The 18273-nt window shown below is 38.8% G+C and overlaps 1 protein-coding gene across 1 annotated transcript; it reads right to left on the reverse strand.

The window, feature by feature from the left end:
- Positions 1 to 285: 285 nt before the first annotated feature.
- On the reverse strand, positions 286 to 17282 carry C5H4orf17 (chromosome 5 C4orf17 homolog). The gene is given in 5 exon segments (XM_061191040.1): positions 286 to 324; positions 714 to 857; positions 16923 to 17038; positions 17157 to 17255; positions 17258 to 17282. Coding segments are annotated over 5 exon segments (423 nt in total).
- Between the last annotated feature and the right edge of the window lie 991 nt (positions 17283 to 18273).

Genomic DNA, 18273 nt, shown 5'->3' on the forward strand with positions numbered 1-18273 from the left:
AACATGCTCTGTTATTTGTCATTGCTATTACAGAAAATTGTTATTTAAAACTTCTATCAGAGTCATCATTACAATATTTTGACCTTTAATTCATTGTACTGGATCTTACAGTGAGGCAACGTTGATGTTCCCAAAAGGATCTAAGGAAGGAAAACAAAGAATGGCAGATGACAGATATCAGCTGATTGATTTATTTTTGATTATATGTCATTCTCAGAAATAACTGTGGCTGGAGAAAACTTTCCAGTTGTCTGATATGACATAGTACTATAAATATAACTAAGTTTATAACCCCAGGCAGAAAAAGTTGGAGGAAACGGTTTTCTACAGATAAAAGGGAGAGATGAGTGTTGATTGGAGGAATCTCTGCCTTAAAATATGTGAAGGAAATGTACAGGAAATGGCAAGAAGTTGGGGGTAATGCCCCTCAAGCATTAGGAAGACATGGGAAGAATAGGGCTGAGTTCGTTTGGCCAACGCCAAGATTTTCATTATGTGTAAACCAAAGATTGCGTTTCTATAAGAATGACAGTATTCCAGGGAGAATCTGCAAGTGAAAAATAGGAGCAGGCCTTGGATTTCAGGCTAAGTAGTTTTAAATCAATTCAGTTGTCAATGGGAACCATTAAAGAGTTTTAAGGATGCTAGTGATGTGATTTTTTTGTATATTCATGCTGTTCCCAAGTTGCAGATTTAATAAACCTGCCTCTTACTTTGATTTCCTGATCCAGATAGTTTGGTATGCAAACAGTGTTCTCTTTGATGGCAGTCTTGGTATTCATCACCTCTGAAGAACAAGAGCCAGCAGTAGAGCATGGCTTTGGAGGTGATGGTGGATTTTTTACCTTAATTTCATCCTAAATCAAAGGTATAATATAATCAATATGCATTTGCGTCCACTTATATTTTCTATGAAAATTTGAATGTAAAACGAATGAGAAATATTGTAGTTAATTGAGACACATACATGAAAGTAAAAAGAGGCTAGTTTTAATCCTCCCTTAAAAAGCTAATTATCAAATATTTACATATGGAGACAGAACAAATAGTGATATATTATTTACTTTTCACGAAACCATTTTAAACCTTTGGTGTAACAGATAATAATTTTGTAATGTTTAATGTGCAACCATTACTATCTTGCTGCTCCTGATAAGAACCAATTCATGCCACATGAGATTTCCTGTTGAGATAGGAAGTTTTCTTTTATGACTGGAAAAAGTCAGCCAAGAGGTTTTATGCTGTGAAGAAACTACATGGTATGAACTGCTGCTTCCTGGCTCTGCTAAATGGCAGCTGAGAGCTGGTGAATTAGAGGAGTAAACTCAACTACTTCCCTTGTTTAGTTGGAAAAGGAAATAGAAAGGCTATTTTCTTGTTCTGGGAGGTGAATATACTGTTAGCAATTTTTAAAAAAATCTGTGTGTCTATTCCAAGAAAGGATTTTTAATCTTCAGAAGTGAGTGATATATAAACATACACAGAACCTGGCAGCTGAATGTGTCAACAACCAGGGACTGTAATGATTAGAATTGATACAATATTTAACTATTGATGTTTAGTGAAAATAAAGCTATATTGTATATAGAGGCATTCTTCTGTTAAGGTTTATTATGTAGACTTCTTGTTAGGGGGGAGAGCAATATATATATATATAATATATATATATACACACACACATGTTTACATAATGTATATAAATATGCATATATGTATGTATACATATATACACACATATATGTCTATGTATATATATACACATATATGTCTATGTATATGTACACATATATATGTCTATGTATATATATACACATATATATGTCTGTGTGTGTGTGAACCATATTTATATGGGTTCAACCCTCCCACTGAACACAACTAAAAAAGCAGATTAAAAATTTTTTTAAATTTAAACTGTTGAGGCATGAATAACATAGGGATTAATAGGTCAAAAAGTGGAGCAGAGAGATTAGGACAAGATGGCGGAGTAGAAGGACGTGCTCTCACTCCCTCTGGTGAGAAAACCAGAATCACAACTAGCTGCTGGACAATCATCGACAGGAGGATGCTGGAACTCACCAAAAAAGATACCCCACATCCAAAGACAAGGGAGAAGCCACAATGAGACGGTAGGAGGGGTGCAATCAGAGTAAAATCAAATCCCATAACTGGTGGGTGGGTGACTCACAGACTGGCGAACACTTATACCACAGAAGTCCACCCACTGGAGTGAAGGTTCTGAGCCCCACGTCACGCTTCCCAACCTGGGGGTCCGGCAACGGGAGGAGGAATTCATAGAGAATCAGACTTTGAAGCCTAGTGAGAATTGATTGCTGGACTTCGACAGGACTGGGGGAAACAGAGACCCCACTCTTGGAGGGTGCACACAAAATAGTGTGTGCATTGGGACCCAGGGGAAGGAGCAGTGACCCCAGGGAAGACTGAACCAAACCTACCTGCTGGTGTTGGAGGGTCTCCTGCAGAGGCGGGGGGTGGCTCTGTTTCACCGTGGGGATAAGGACACTGGCAGCGGAAGTTCTGGGAAGTACTCTTTGGCGTGAGCCCTCCCACAGTCTGCCATTAGCCCCACCAAAGAACCCAGGTAGGCTCCAGTGTTGGGTTGCCTCAGGCAAAACAACCAACAGGGAGGAAACCCAGCCCCACCCATCAGAAGTCAAGTGGATTAAAGTTTTACTGAGCTCTGACCACCACAGCAACAGTCAGCTCTACCCACCACCAGAGCCTCCCATCAAGCCTCTTAGATAGCCTCAACCACCAGAGGGCAGACAGCAGAAGCAAGAAAAACTATAATCCTGCAACCTGTGGAACAAAAACCCATTCACAGAAAGACAGACAGGATGAAAAGGCAGAGGGCTATATACCAGATGAAGGAACAAGATAAAACCGCAGAAAAACAACTAAATGAACTGGAGATAGGCAACCGTCCAGAAAAAGAATTCAGAATAATGATAGTGAAGATGATCCAGGACCTCGGAATAAGAATGGAGGCAAAGATCGAGAAGATGCAAGAAATGTTTAACAAAGACCTAGAAGAATTAAAGAACAAACAAACAGAGATGACCAATACAATCACTGAAATGAAAACTACACTAGAAGGAATCAATAGCAGAATAACTGAGGCAGAAGAACGGATAAGTGACCTGGAAGACAGAATGGTGGAATTCACTGCTGCGGAACAGACTAAAGAAAAAAGAATGAAAAGAAATGAAGACAGCCTAAGAGATCTGTGGGACAACATTAAACGCAACAACATTCGCATTAGTGGGGTCCCAGAAGGAGAAGAGAGAGAGAAAGGACCAGAGACAATATTTGAAGAGATTATAGTCGAAAACTTCCCTAACATGGGAAAGGAAATAGCCACCCAAGTCCAGGAAGTGCAGCGAGTCCCATACAGGATAAACCCAAGGAGAAACACGCCGAGACACATAGTAATCAAATTGGCAAAAATTAAAGACAAAGAAAAATTATTGAAAGCAGCAAGGGAAAAACGACAAATAACATACAAGGGAACTCCCATAAGGTTAACAGCTGATTTCTCAGCAGAAACTCTACAAGCCAGAAGGGAGTGGCATGATATACTTAAAGTGATGAAAGGGAAGAACCTACAACCAAGATTACTCTACCCGGCAAGGATCTCATTCAGGTTTGATGGAGAAATCAAAAGCTTTACAGACAAGCCAAAGCTAAGAGAATTCAGCACCACCAAACCTGCTCTACGACAAATGCTAAAGGAACTTCTCTAGGCAAGAAACACAAGAGAAGGAAAAGTCCTACAAAAACAAACCCAAAACAATTAAGAAAATGGTCATAGGAACATACATATCGATAATTACCTTAAACGTGAATGGATTAAATGCTCCAACCAAAAGACACAGGCTTGCTGAATGGATACAAAAACAAGACCCATATATATGCTGTCTACAAGAGACCCACTTCAGACCTAGGGACACATACAGACTGAAAGTGAGGGGATGGAAAAAGATATTCCATGCAAATGGAAATCAAAAGAAAGCTGGTGTAGCTATACTCATATCAGATAAAATAGACTTTAAAATAAAGAATGTTACAAGAGACAAGGAAGGACACTACATAATGATCCAGGGATCACTGCAAGAAGAAGATATAACAATTATAAATATATATGCTCCCAACATAGGAGCACCTCAATACATAAGGCAACTGCTAACAGCTATAAAAGAGGAAATTGACAGTAACACAATAATAGTGGGGGACTTTAACACCTCACTTACACCAATGGACAGATCATCCAAAATGAAAATAAATAAGGAAACCGAAGCTTTAAGTGACACAATAGACCAGATAGATTTAATTGATATTTATAGGACATTCCATCCAAAAAGAGCAGATTACACGTTCTTCTCAAGTGCGCACGGAACATTCTCCAGGATAGATCACATCTTGGGTCACAAATCAAGACTCAGTAAATTTAAGAAAATTGAAATCATATCAAGCATCTTTTCTGACCACAATGCTATGAGATTAGAAATGAATTACAGGGGAAAAAACGTAAAAAACACAAACACATGGAGGCTAAAGAATACGTTACTAAATAACGAAGAGATCACTGAAGAAATCAAAGAGGAAATCAAAAAATACCTAGAGACAAATGACAATGAAAACACGACGACCCAAAACCTATGGGATGCAGCACAAGCAGTTTTAAGAGGGAAGTTTATACCTATACAAGCCTACCTAAAGAAACAAGAAAAATCTCAAGTGAACAATCTAACCTTACACCTAAAGGAACTAGAGAAAGAAGAACAAACAAAACCCAAAGTTAGCAGAAGGAAAGAAATCATAAAGATCAGAGCAGAAATAAATGAAATGGAAACAAAAAAAACAATAGCAAAGATCAATAAAACTAAAAGCTGGTTCTTTGAGAAGATAAACAAAATTGATAAGCCATTAGCCAGACTCATCAAGAAAAAGAGGGAGAGGACTCAAATCAATAAAATCAGAAATGAAAAAGGAGACGTTACAACAGACACCGCAGAAATACAAAGCATCCTAAGAGACTACTACAAGCAACTTTATGCCAATAAAATGGACAACCTGGAAGAAATGGACAAATTCTTAGAAAGGTATAACCTTCCAAGACTGAACCAGGAAGAAACAGAAAATATGAACAGACCGATCACAAGTAATGAAATTGAAACTGTGATTAAAAATCTTCCAACAAACAAAAGTCCAGGACCAGATGGCTTCACAGGTGAATTCTACCAAACATTTAGAGAAGAGCTAACTCCTATCCTTCTCAAACTCTTCCAAAAAATTGCAGAGGAAGGAACACTCCCAAACTCATTCTATGAGGCCACCATCACCCTGATACCAAAACCAGACAAACACACTACAAAAAAAGAAAATTACAGACCAATATCACTGATGAATATAGATGCAAAAATCCTCAACAAAATACTAGCAAACAGAATCCAACAACACATTAAAAGGATCATACACCACGATCAAGTGGGATTTATCCCAGGGATGCAAGGATTCTTCAATATACGCAAATCAATCAATGTGATACACCATATTAACAAACTGAAGAATAAAAACCATATGATCATCTCAAGAGATGCAGAAAAAGCTTTTGACAAAATTCAACACCCATTTATGATAAAAACTCTCCAGAAAGTAGGCATAGAGGGAACCTACCTCAACATAATAAACGCCATATATGAAAAACCCACAGCAAACATCATTCTCAACGGTGAAAAGCTGAAAGCATTTCCTCTAAGATCAGGAATGAGACAAGGATGTCCACTCTCACCACTATTATTCAACACAGTTCTGGAAGTCCTAGCCACGGCAATCAGAGAAGGAAAAGAAATAAAAGGAATACAAATTGGAAAAGAAGAAGTAAAACTGTCACGGTTTGCAGATGACATGATACTATACATAGAGAATCCTAAAACTGCCACTAGAAAACTGCTAGAGCTAATTAATGAATATGGTAAAGTTGCAGGATACAAAATTAATGCACAGAAATCTCTTGCATTCCTATACACTAATGATGAAAAATATGAAAGGGAAATTATGGAAACACTCCCATTTACCATTGCAACAAAAAGAATAAAATACCTAGGAATAAACCTACCTAGGGAGACAAAAGACCTGTATGCAGAAAACTATAAGACACTGATGAAAGAAATTAAAGATGATACCAACAGATGGAGAGATATACCATGTTCTTGGATTGGAAGAATCAACATTGTGAAAATGACTATACTACCCAAAGCAATCTACAGATTCAATGCAGTCCCTATCAAATTACCAATGGCATTTTTTACGGAGCTAGAACAAATCATCTTAAAATTTGTATGGAGACACAAAAGACCCCAGATAGCCAAAGCAGTCTTGAGGGAAAAAAACGGAGCTGGAGGAATCAGACTCCCTGACTTCAGACTATACTACAAAGCTACAGTAATCAAGACAATATGGTACTGGCACAAAAACAGAAACATAGATCAATGGAACAAGATACAAAGCCCAGAGATAAACCCATGCACCTATGGTCAACTAATCTATGACAAAGGAGGCAAATATACACAATGGAGTAAAGACAGTCTCTTCAATAAGTGGTGCTGGGAAAACTGGACAGCTACATGTAAAAGAATGAAATTAGAATACTCCCTAACACCATACACAAAAATAAACTCAAAGTGGATTAGAGACCTAAATGTAAGACTGGACACTATAAAACTCTTAGAGGAAAACATAGGAAGAACACTCTTTGACATAAATCACAGCAAGATCTTTTTTGATCCACCTCCTAGAGTAATGGAAATAAAAACAAAAATAAACAAATGGGACCTAATGAAACTTCAAAACTTTTGCACAGCAAAGGAAACCATAAACAAGACGAAAAGACAACCCTCAGAATGGGAGAAGATATTTGCAAATGAATCAACGGACAAAGGATTAATCTCCAAAATATATAAACAGCTCATTCAGCTCAATATGAAAGAAACAAACACCCCAATCCAAAAATGGGCCGAAGACCTAAATAGACATTTCTCCAAAGAAGACATACAGATGGCCAAGAAGCACATGAAAAGATGCTCAACATCACTAATTATTAGAGAAATGCAAATCAAAACTACAATGAGGTATCACCTCACACCAGTTAGAATGGGCATCATCAGAAAATCTACAAACAACAAATGCTGGAGAGGGTGTGGAGAAAAGGGAACCCTCTTGCACTGTTGGTGGGAATGTAAATTGATACAGGCACTATGGAGAACAATATGGAGGTTCCTTAAAAAACTAAAAATAGAATTACCATATGACCCAGCAATCCCACTACTGGGCATACACCCAGAGAAAACCGTAATTCAAAAAGACACATGCACCCGAATGTTCATTGCAGCACTATTTACAATAGCCAGGTCGTGGAAGCAACCTAAATGCCCATCAACAGACGAATGGATAAAGAAGTTGTGGTACATATATACAATGGAATATTACTCAGCCATAAAAAGGAACGAAATTGAGTCATTTGTTGAGACGTGGATGGATCTAGAGACTGTCATACAGAGTGAAGTAAGTCAGAAAGAGAAAAACAAATATCGTATATTAACGCATGTATGTGGAACCTAGAAAAATGGTACAGATGAGCCGGTTTGCAGGGCAGAAGTTGAGACACAGATGTGGAGAACAGACATATGGACACCAAGGGGGGAAAACTGCGGTGGGGTGGGGATGGTGGTGTGCTGAATTGGGCAATTGGGATTGACATGTATACACTGATGTATATAAAATTTATGACTAACAAGAACCTGCAGTATAAAAAAACAAACAAACAAAACAACTAATACTAAACTTTCATTGGGTTATTTGTATGGAAATATGTTAATATAAATGTTTCAGACATTACATTTAATTTCTAAAAATCTTATATGTTCTGGTATAATGTTATAAGTCATAATCCTAGTTATTACTTTAAAATGTATATCTCAGAAATAACTAATTTTCTTGTCAACTGCTTTATTATGAACTTTCATCAAATCTTTAACCATGGTCATTTTTAAGTCTTTTGTCATTTACAGACAGTTCTGGGTGTACTCTGATGCTTTTGCAAATATGTTCCTATAAAAGGGTTTCATCTTCAAGAAATTCATGGAAAAGACTCTGACAAGTACAGGTTTCTGGTAACTGACTGTACTGCTGAACTGAATGAATAAGCATTTTCAGAACTCTAATGAAAAATTGATGAACTCATAAAAGTGCTAACAAAAGATCAAGATGAAAAAAAAATTAATTACATGGGACTGAGTGAACTGATGAGGATGAGTATAAATTTGTGACTTTCTGTTTGAATTAAAAAAAAAATCCCACAAGGACTCAGAGGCAAAGAATATACAAATCAATTTTCACTGCAAAGTAAAGGAGCTGTTACAGTGGAGGATTACTGGACTGAATGTCAATATTATGACATAGTATGAGTGTGTTTCATGTTTGGTAATTGCAATCATTGTTGCTTTTGTTGTGGTCATCCATGTACAATGCTTGGTGTCAGTCTATTTATCTCTTGTAAAAATAATATACAGTGTGTGTGTGAAAAAACAAAACAAAACAATAAAAAAAAATGCCAACTTGTAGAGAATGGACTTGAGGACCTGGGGAGGGTGAAGGGTAAGCTGGGACGAAGTGAGAGAGTGGCATGGACATTTATACACTACCAAATGTAAAATAGATAGCTAGTGGGAAGCAGCCAGATAGCACAGGGAGATCAGCTCGGTGCTTTGAGACCAACTAGAGGGGTGCGATAGGGAGGGTGGGAGGGAGACGCAAGAGGGAGGAGATATGGGGATATATGTATACATATAGCTGATTCACTTTGTTATAAAGCAGAAACTAACACACCATTATAAAGCAATTATACTCCAATAACGATGTTAAAACAACAACAAAAACAACAAAAAGAATGCCAACTAGGAGACCTTCAAGATGGCAGAGGAATAAGACGTAGAGATCACCTTCCTCCCCACAAATACATCAAAAATACATCTATACGTGGAACAACTCCAACAGAACATCTACTGAACACTGACAGAAGACCTCAGACTTCCCAAAAGGCAAGAAAATCCCCACGTACCTGGGTAGGGCAAAAGAAAAAAGCAAAAACAGAGACAAAAGAATAGGGACGGGACCTGCACCTCTGGGAGGGAGCTGTGAAGGAGGAAAAGTTTCTACACACTAGGAAGCCCCTTCACTGGCGGAGATGGGGGTGGCAGGGAGGAAGCTTCAGAGCCATGGAGGAGAGCGCAGCAACAGGGGTGCAGAGGGAAAAGCAGAGAGATTCCTGCACAGAGGATTGGTGCCGACCAGCACTCACCAGCCTGAGACAGTTGTCTGTTCACCCACCAGGGTGGGTGGGGGCTGGGAGCTGAGACTCAGGCTTCGGAGGTCAGACCCCAGGGAGAGGACTGGGGTTGGCTGTGTGAAGACAGACTGAAGCTGGCTAGTGCACCACAACTAGCCAGGAGGGAGTCAGGGAAAAAGTCTGGACCTGCCAAAGAGGCAACAGACCATTGTTTCAGGGTGTGCAAGGAGAGGGGATTCCTTCCCCATGTGCTCACAGAAGGCAAAGCAGTGCCTAAACGAGCTCCAGTGATGGGCACAAGCTGCAGCTATCAGCTCAGATCCCAGAGACAGGCATGAAACGCTAATGCTGCTGCTGCAGCCACCAAGAATCCTGTGTGCAAGCACAGGTCACTACCCACACACCCCCAGGAGACTGTGTAGCATGCCACTGCCAGGGTCCCGAGATCCAAGGACAACTTCCCTGGGTGAACACACAGCATGCCTCAGCCTACTGCAATGGCATGCTGGCCTCTGCCGCCACAGCTCGCCCCGCATTCCAATTATGACAACCATACCCCTCCCTCTCCCCAGCCTGAGTAAGCAAGAGCTCCCTAATCAGCCGCTGCTTTAACCCACTCCTGTCTGGGCAGGGAACAGACACCTGAGGGCGACCTAAATGCAAAGGCAGGGTCAAAACAAAAGTTGAACTCCAGGAGCTGTGTGAAAAAAGAAGAGAAAGGGAAATTTCTCTGTGCATCCTCAGGTGCAACAGATTAAATTCCCACAATCAACTTGCTGAACCCTGCATCTGTGGAATACCTGAATAGACAGTGAATGTTTCCAAAACTGAGGTGGTGGACTTTGGAACAACTGTAGACTTGGGGTTTGCTTTCTGTGACTGCTTTGTTTCTGATTTTTATGTTTATCTTACTTTAGTTTTTAGTGCTTGTTATCATTGGTGGATTTGTTTATTGGTTTGGTTGCTCTCTTCTTTTATTTATTTTATTATATTATTTTATTTTACTTTTCCTTCTTTTTCTTCCTTTTCTTCTGAGCTGTGTGGCTGGCAGGATCTTGGTGCTCCAGCTTGGTGCTCCAGGCCTGAATCTCCGAGGTGGGAGACCCGAGTCCAGGACGTTGGACCACTAGAGACCTCCCGGTCACATGTAATATCAATTGGCAAGACCTCTCCCAGAGATCTCCATCTCAACACTAAGACCCAGCTCCACCTAATGTCCAGCAAGCCCCAGTGCTGGATGCCCCATGCCAAAAAACTAGCAAGACAGGAACACAACCCCACCCATTAGCAGAGAGGCTGCCTAAAGTCATACTAAGTTCACAGACACCCTAAAACACACCACTGGATGCAGCCCTGCCCACCAGAAAGACAAGATCCAGCCCCACCCACCAGAACACAGGCACCAGTCCCCTCCACCAGGAAGCCTACACAACCCACTGAACCAACCTCACCCACTGGGGACAGACACCAAAAACGATGGGAACTACGAACCTGCAGCCAGTGAAAAGGAGACCCCAAACACAGTAAGTTAAACAAAATGAGAAGACAGAGAAATATGCAGTAGATGAAGGAGCAACATAAAAACCCACCAGACCAAAGCAATGAAGAGGAAATAGGCAGTCTACCTGAAAAAGAATTCAGAATAATGATAGTAAAGATGATCCAAAATCTTGGAAATAGAATGGAGAATATATAAGAAATGTTTAACAAGGAGAACTAAAGAGCAAACAAACAATGATGAACAACACAAAAAATGAACTTAAAAACTCTCCAGAAAAAATCAATAGCAGAATAATTGAGGCAGAAGAACGGATAAGTGACCTGGAAGATCACTTCCAGGTGAAGTGGAAATAACTGCCGCAGAGCAGAATAAAGAAGAAAGAATGAAAAGAATGGAGGACAGTCTCAGAGACCTCTGGGACAACATTAAATGTACCAACATTTGAATAATAAGGGTCCCAGAAGAAGAACAGAAAAAGAAAGGGTCTGAGAAAATATTTGAAGAGATTATAGTTGAAAACCTCCCTAACATGGGAAAGGAAATAGTCAGTAAAGTCCAGGAAGCACAGAGAGTCCCCATACAGGATAAATCCAATGAGAAACACGCCAAGACATATATTTATCAAATTATCAAAAATTAAATACAAAGAAAAAATATTAAAAGCAGCAAGGGAAATCAGCAAATAACATACAAGGGAATCCCCATAAGTTAACAGCTGATCTTTCAGCAGAAACTCTGCAAGCCAGAAGGGAGTGGCAGGACATATTTAAAGTGATCAAAGGGAAAAAACTACAACCAAGATTACTCTACCCAGCAAGGATCTCATTCAGGTTCAATGAAGAAATTAAAAACTTTACAGACAAGCAAAAGTTAGGAGAATTCAGCACCACCAAACCAGCTTTACAACAAATGCTAAAGGAACTTCTCTAGGTGGAAAACAAAAGAGAAGGAAAAGACCTACAAAAACAAACCCAAAACAATTAAGAAAATGTTAATAGGAACATACATATCAATAATTACCTTAAATATAAATGGATTAAATGCTCCCACCAAAAGACATAGACTGGCTGAATGGATACAAAAACAAGACATGTATATATGCTGTCTACAAGAGACACACTTCAGACCTAGGGACACATACAGACTGAAAGTGAGGAGATGGAAAAACATATTTCATGCAAATGGAAATCAAAAGAAAGCTGGAGTAGCAATACTCATATTAAACAAAATAGACTTTAAAATAAAGACTATTACAAGAGGCAAAGAAGGACACTACAAAATGATCCAGGGATCACTGCAAGAAGAAGATATAACAATTGTAAATATTTATGCACCCAACACCTCAATACATAATGCAAATGCTAACAGCCATAAAAGGGGATATCGACAGTAACACAATAACAGAAGGGGGCTTTAACACCCCACTTTCACCAATGGAGAGAACTTCCAAAATGAAAATAAATAAGGAAATACAAGCTCTAAATGACACATTAGACCAAACGGACTTAATTGATATTTATAGGACATTCCATCCAAAAACAACAGAATACACTTTCTTCTCAAGCACACATGGAATATTCTCCAGGATGAATACATCGGGTCACAAATCAAGCCTCCATAAATATAAGAAAAATGAAATCATATCAAGTACCTTTTCTGGCCACAACACTATGAGACTAGATGTCAATTACAGGAAAAAATCTGTAAAACATACAAACACATGGAGGCTAAACAATACACTACTAAATAACCAAGATGTCACTGAAGACATCAAAGAGGAAATCAAAAAATATCTAGAAACAAATAACAATGAAAACACGACGACCTAAAACCTATGAGATGCAGCAAAAGCAGTTCTAAGAGGGAAGTTTATAGCAACACAATCCTACTTCAAGAAACAAGAAAAATCTCAAATAAACAACCTAACCTTACACCTAAAGCAATTAGAGACAGGAGAACAACAACAAAAAAAAACCCCCAAAGTTAGCAGAAGGAAAGGAATCTTAAAAATCAGATCAGAAATAAATGAAAAAGAAATGAAGGAAACGATAGCAAAGAACAATAAAACTAAAAGCAGTTTCTTTGAGGACATAAACAAAATTGATAAACCATTAGCCAGACTCATCAAGTAAAAAAGGGAGAAGACTCAACTCAACAGAATTAGAAATGAAAAAGGAGACATAACAATCGACACTTCAGAAATACAAGGGATCATCAGAGACTACTACAAGAACTACATGCCAATAAAATGGACAACCTGGAAGAAATGGACAAATTCTTAGAAAAGTACAACCTTCCAAGACTGAACCAGGAAGAAACAGAAAATATGAACAACCAATCATAAGCACTGAAATTGAAACTGTGACTTAAAATCTTCCAACAAACAAAAGCCCAGGACCAGATGGCTTCACAGGAGAATTCTATCAAACCTTTAGAGAAGAGCTAACACCTGTCCTTATCAAACTCTTCCAAAAAACTGCAGAGGAAGGAACACTCCCAAACTCATTCTATGAGGCCACCATCACCCTGATACAAAAACCAGGCCAAGATGTCACAAAATAGAAAACTACAGGCCAATATCACTGATGAAAATAGATACAAAAATCCTCAACAAAATACTAGCAAACAGAATCCAACAACACATTAAATGGATCATACACCATGATCAAGTGGGGTTTACCCCAGGAATGCAAGGATTCATCAGTAAATGCAAATCAATCAATGTGATACAGCATATTAACAAATTGAAGGATAAAAACCATATGATCATCTCAATAGATGCAGAATAAGATTCTGACAAAATTCAACACCCATTTATGATAAAAACCCTGCAGAAAGGAGGCATAGAGGGAACCTACCTCAACATAGTAAAGGCCATATAAGACAAGCCCACAGCAAACATCATTCTCAATGGTGAAAAACTGAAACCATTTCCTGTAAGATCAGGAACAAGACAAGAGTGCCCAATCTCACCTCTATTATTCAACATAGTTTTGGAAGTTTTAGTCATGGCAATAAGAGTAGAAAAGGAAATAAAAGGAATCCAAATCGGAAAAGAAGAAGTAAAACTGTCACTGTTTGCAGATGACATGATACTATACATAGAGAATCTTAAAGATGCTACCAGAAAACTACTAGAGCTAATCAATGAATTTGGTAAAGTAGCAGGATACAAAATTAATGCACAGAAATCTCTTGCATTCCTATACACTAATGATGGAAAATCTGAAAGAGAAATTAAGGAAACACTCCCATTTACCATTTAAACATAAAGAATAAAACACCTAGGAATAAACCTACCTAAGGAGGAAAAAGACCTGTATGCAGAAAACTATAAGACACTGATGAAAGAAATTAAAGATGATACAAACAGATGGAGAGATATACCATGTTCTTGGATTGGAAGAATCAACATTGTGAAAATGACTATATTACCCAAAGCAATCTACAGACTCAATGCAATCCATATCAAACTATCAATGGCATTTTTCACAGAACTAGAACAAAAAGTTTTACAATTTGTATGGAAACACAAAAGACCCCGAATAGCCAAAGCAATCTTGAGAAAGAAAAAGAGACCTTGAGAAATCAGGCTCTTTGACTTCAGACTATACTGCAAAGCTACAGTAATCAAGACTGTATGGTACTGGAACAAAAAACAGAAATATAGATCAATAGAACAGGATAGAAAACCCAGAGATAAAGCCACACACATATGGTCACCTTATCTTTGACAAAGGAGGCAAGAATATACAATGGAGAAAAGACAGCCTCTTCCATAAGTGGTGCTGGGAAAACTGGACAGCTACATGTAAAAGAATGAAATTAGAACACTTCCTAACACAATACACAAAAATAAACTCAAAATGGATTAAAGACCTAAATGTAAGGCCAGACACTATAAAACTCTTAGAGGAAAACACAGGCAGAACACTCTATGACATAAATCACAGCAACATCTTTTTTGACCCACCTCCTAGAGAAATGGAAATAAAAACAAAAATAAACAAATGGGACCTAATGAAACTTAAAAGCTTTTGTAGAGCAAAGGAAACCATAAATAAGACGAAAAGACCACCCTCAGAATGGGAGAAAATATTTGCAAAAGAAGCAACTGACAAAGGATTAATCTCGAAAATATACAAGCAGCTCATGCAGCTCAATATCAAAAAAAAAAAACCCAATCCAAAAATGGGTGTAAGACCTAAATAGACATTTCTCCAAAGTAGACATACTTTGTTTGATTGCCAGCAAACATATGAAAGGATGCTCAACATCACTAATTATTAGAGAAATGAAAATCAAAACTACAATGAGGTATTACCTCACACTGGTCAGAATAGCCATCATCAAAAAATCTACAAACAATAAATGTTGGAGAGGGTGTGGAGAAAAGGGAACACTCTTGCACTGTTGGTGGGAATGTAAACTGATACAGCCACTATGGAGAACAGTATGGAGGTTCCTTAAAAAACTAAAAATAGAACTACCATACAACCCAGCAATCCCACTACTGGGTGTATACCCTGAGAAAACCATAATTCAAAAGGAGTCATGTACCACAATGCTCATTGCAGCTCTATTTACAATCGCCAGGACATGGAAGCAACCTAAGTGTCCATCAAGAGATGAATGGATAAAGAAGATGTGGCACATATATGCAATGGAATATTACTCAGCCATAAAAAGGAGTGAAACTGAGTTATTTGTAGTGAGGTGCATGGACCTAGAGTCTGTCAGACAGAGTGAAGTAAGTCAGAAAGAGAAAAACAAATACCGTATGCTAACACATATATATGGAATCTAAAAAAAAAATGGTTCTGATTAACGTAGTGGCAGGGCAGGACTAAAGATGCAGACGTAGAGAATAGACTTGAGGACATGGGGAGGGTGAAGGGTAAGCTGGGATGAAGTGAGAGAGTGGCATGGACTTATATATACTACCAAATGTAAAATAGATAGCTAGTGGGAAGCAGCCGCATAGCACAGGGAGATCAGCTCAGTGTTTGTGACCACCTAGAGGCGTGGGATAGGGAGGTTGGGAGGCAGATGCAAGAGGGAGGGGATATGGGGATATATGTATACATATAGCTGATTCACTTTTTTTTACAGCAGAAACTAACACAACATTGTAAAGCAATTATACTCCAATAAAGATGTTAAAAAAAAGAATGCCAACTATTTAATATTAGCATACTTAGTGCTATAAAAGTGTTAGTATTACATTTCATATCCTCCTCCCCAGACCACACCCATCCAGCTTCTACAGATCAGCAGGGGAGAGGGGGCTGTGGTCTGTTTTTCCTTCACCTGTTCTTCCATCTTCCTTCCCCACTTACTGCTTCTGGCTCCTCCAGGTTTGGGGTGGAGGATGGAGGAGTGGTAAAGGGGATGCAAAGGCTTACTCTCTTAATGGTGCTTTAATGTAGTGTTGAGGTATCTATGAGGCAGAGAAGAAATGCTGGCTCTTCTTTTCATGAGTACTTTTGTGGGTCCTTTGGATTCTCCTGGCTGAGGAGATTTCTGATACTGTTCACTGTCACGGATAATATGCCTACCAGATAATTACTAATATCTCTTCCTCCTCTCATTGACCCCAAGAGAAATGTCACAAAGTCTCTTTCGGCTAGAGTTGTCCTATTTTAGCAATTAGTCCTCTTGACAATCTTAGGTCAGCTTCCTCCTGAGCGTCCAGTTTAACCCACAGAAAGCAAGCCCCTTGTCCAGTCTCCTGTGGGAAAGCAACTTAATCCCAGTCTTTGCGCCACTGACACGTGCAGCTTCAGTCAGCTCCAGCCAACTTTTGTCTTCAAGTTTTCAGAAAGAGTCAGACGCGATTCTCTGTGTCCTCCATAGCACAGAAGATACAGTACAAGTTCACCCCAAGAACAGGCTCCCCATATTCCACTGCAGAACCTGTAGGGCAGCCCAGGAACAGCACAGGCAAGGATGGAGCTGGCATGGCTAGCATGGCTGTACATATTGTTTAAAATGGAAATACTTTCATACCACTTAGTCAGTTGCTGCCCTGAGCTTCCTGAGTGGCCCCTTTGGCACCTCTCCAGGTCCCTTTCCTATCAGTCGAGTAATCCAAGGGTTAATGCCTGCACAGAAGGTGTCTGCAGACCTCTGCTCTAGCTCCAGGGCTGGCATCTGGTCCCAGTAGTCAATGCCTGTGCCTCACCAGTGGTGAAATGTTTTGAAGAATACCCCTGTGCTTACCCACCAGAATCATCAAGTAGTCCAAATATAGAGAAGAGAGAGACATTCTAGGAGCTTGAGTCGCCTTACCTTTGATATGGCAGACCCTTCTGGGATGAGGGGTGTGCCTGACTAGAAAACAGCTTCCATTTCTCTCTGAAATATGGCTGCCTTTGCTCTCAACTGAGGAGCAGACATTGGGGGTTTGAGGCTCATGTTTACGGAGTGTTGGTTTCCCCCTCTCCACTGTTGTCATAAAAGGTCTTGGAGTCTACCTTATAACCTCACTTCCAGAGGTGCTCAGACCCTGAAATCACAGAATGACAATCGTTCAGACAAGGGGTTCTAGACGTTTTCTTACACATCAAACATTTCACCATCTTGTTTGTACTGAGTTGTCTCTCATGTCAAAACAACGTGAGGTTAATTTTACTTTAAGACCAAATTTTTTGTAAACATTGAAATCAAAATAGGCATAAGTGGAAGAGATAAAAACTTTTCCCTGGAAAAACCAAAACATTTGTCAGAAACTTAAAAGATATTCTATATTTAATTATATTAAGGTCACTGTTGGCTTACCAACATAAAAATATATAACATGGTTATCAATTTTGATATAGTAAATTAAAGTGATAGCTTTAAAATACAATACCCACAAATGTGCTTTACATTCAGTTTACTGTAAATGAGGACCTTTCATATTGTACTTTAAGAAAACCAGCATCTTAAATTTGTATTTTCTGAGAGGATGGTATAACCTGAAGGAGAAAAAAAAATCCAATAGCAAAAGAATATTACATCTATAGATAATATACTGGAGAGCCTTTGGCATGTTGTTATTTGCAATATTCCGTAATATTTAATGATTTTCCCTCAATCACTCAGCAATCATGTATTAGACACCTACAGTGCCATAGGCCTAAGGGATAAAAGATAATGTTGTAGCTCTCAGGGAATTCACAATTGTGTGGAAAAGAATATCTATGGACTAGGAATGTAAGAAAGAGATAAACTTTCCTGATGATATACTAGTCTTGAAATTTAGAATGAAGAATGGTTTTTCTGGTATTTGTTGTATATTTCCTATCTTACATGGAAATCTTACTTATCATAGCAGTATTGGGAAATACACATTTTATTTCAAAACATGGCAGGGAGTTTTTCTGGTTAGAATAATTTGCAGTGTCAAAATACATCCATATTCTTG

This window comes from Eubalaena glacialis, chromosome 5 (assembly GCF_028564815.1).
Source record: "Eubalaena glacialis isolate mEubGla1 chromosome 5, mEubGla1.1.hap2.+ XY, whole genome shotgun sequence".
Lineage (NCBI taxonomy): Eukaryota > Metazoa > Chordata > Mammalia > Artiodactyla > Balaenidae > Eubalaena > Eubalaena glacialis.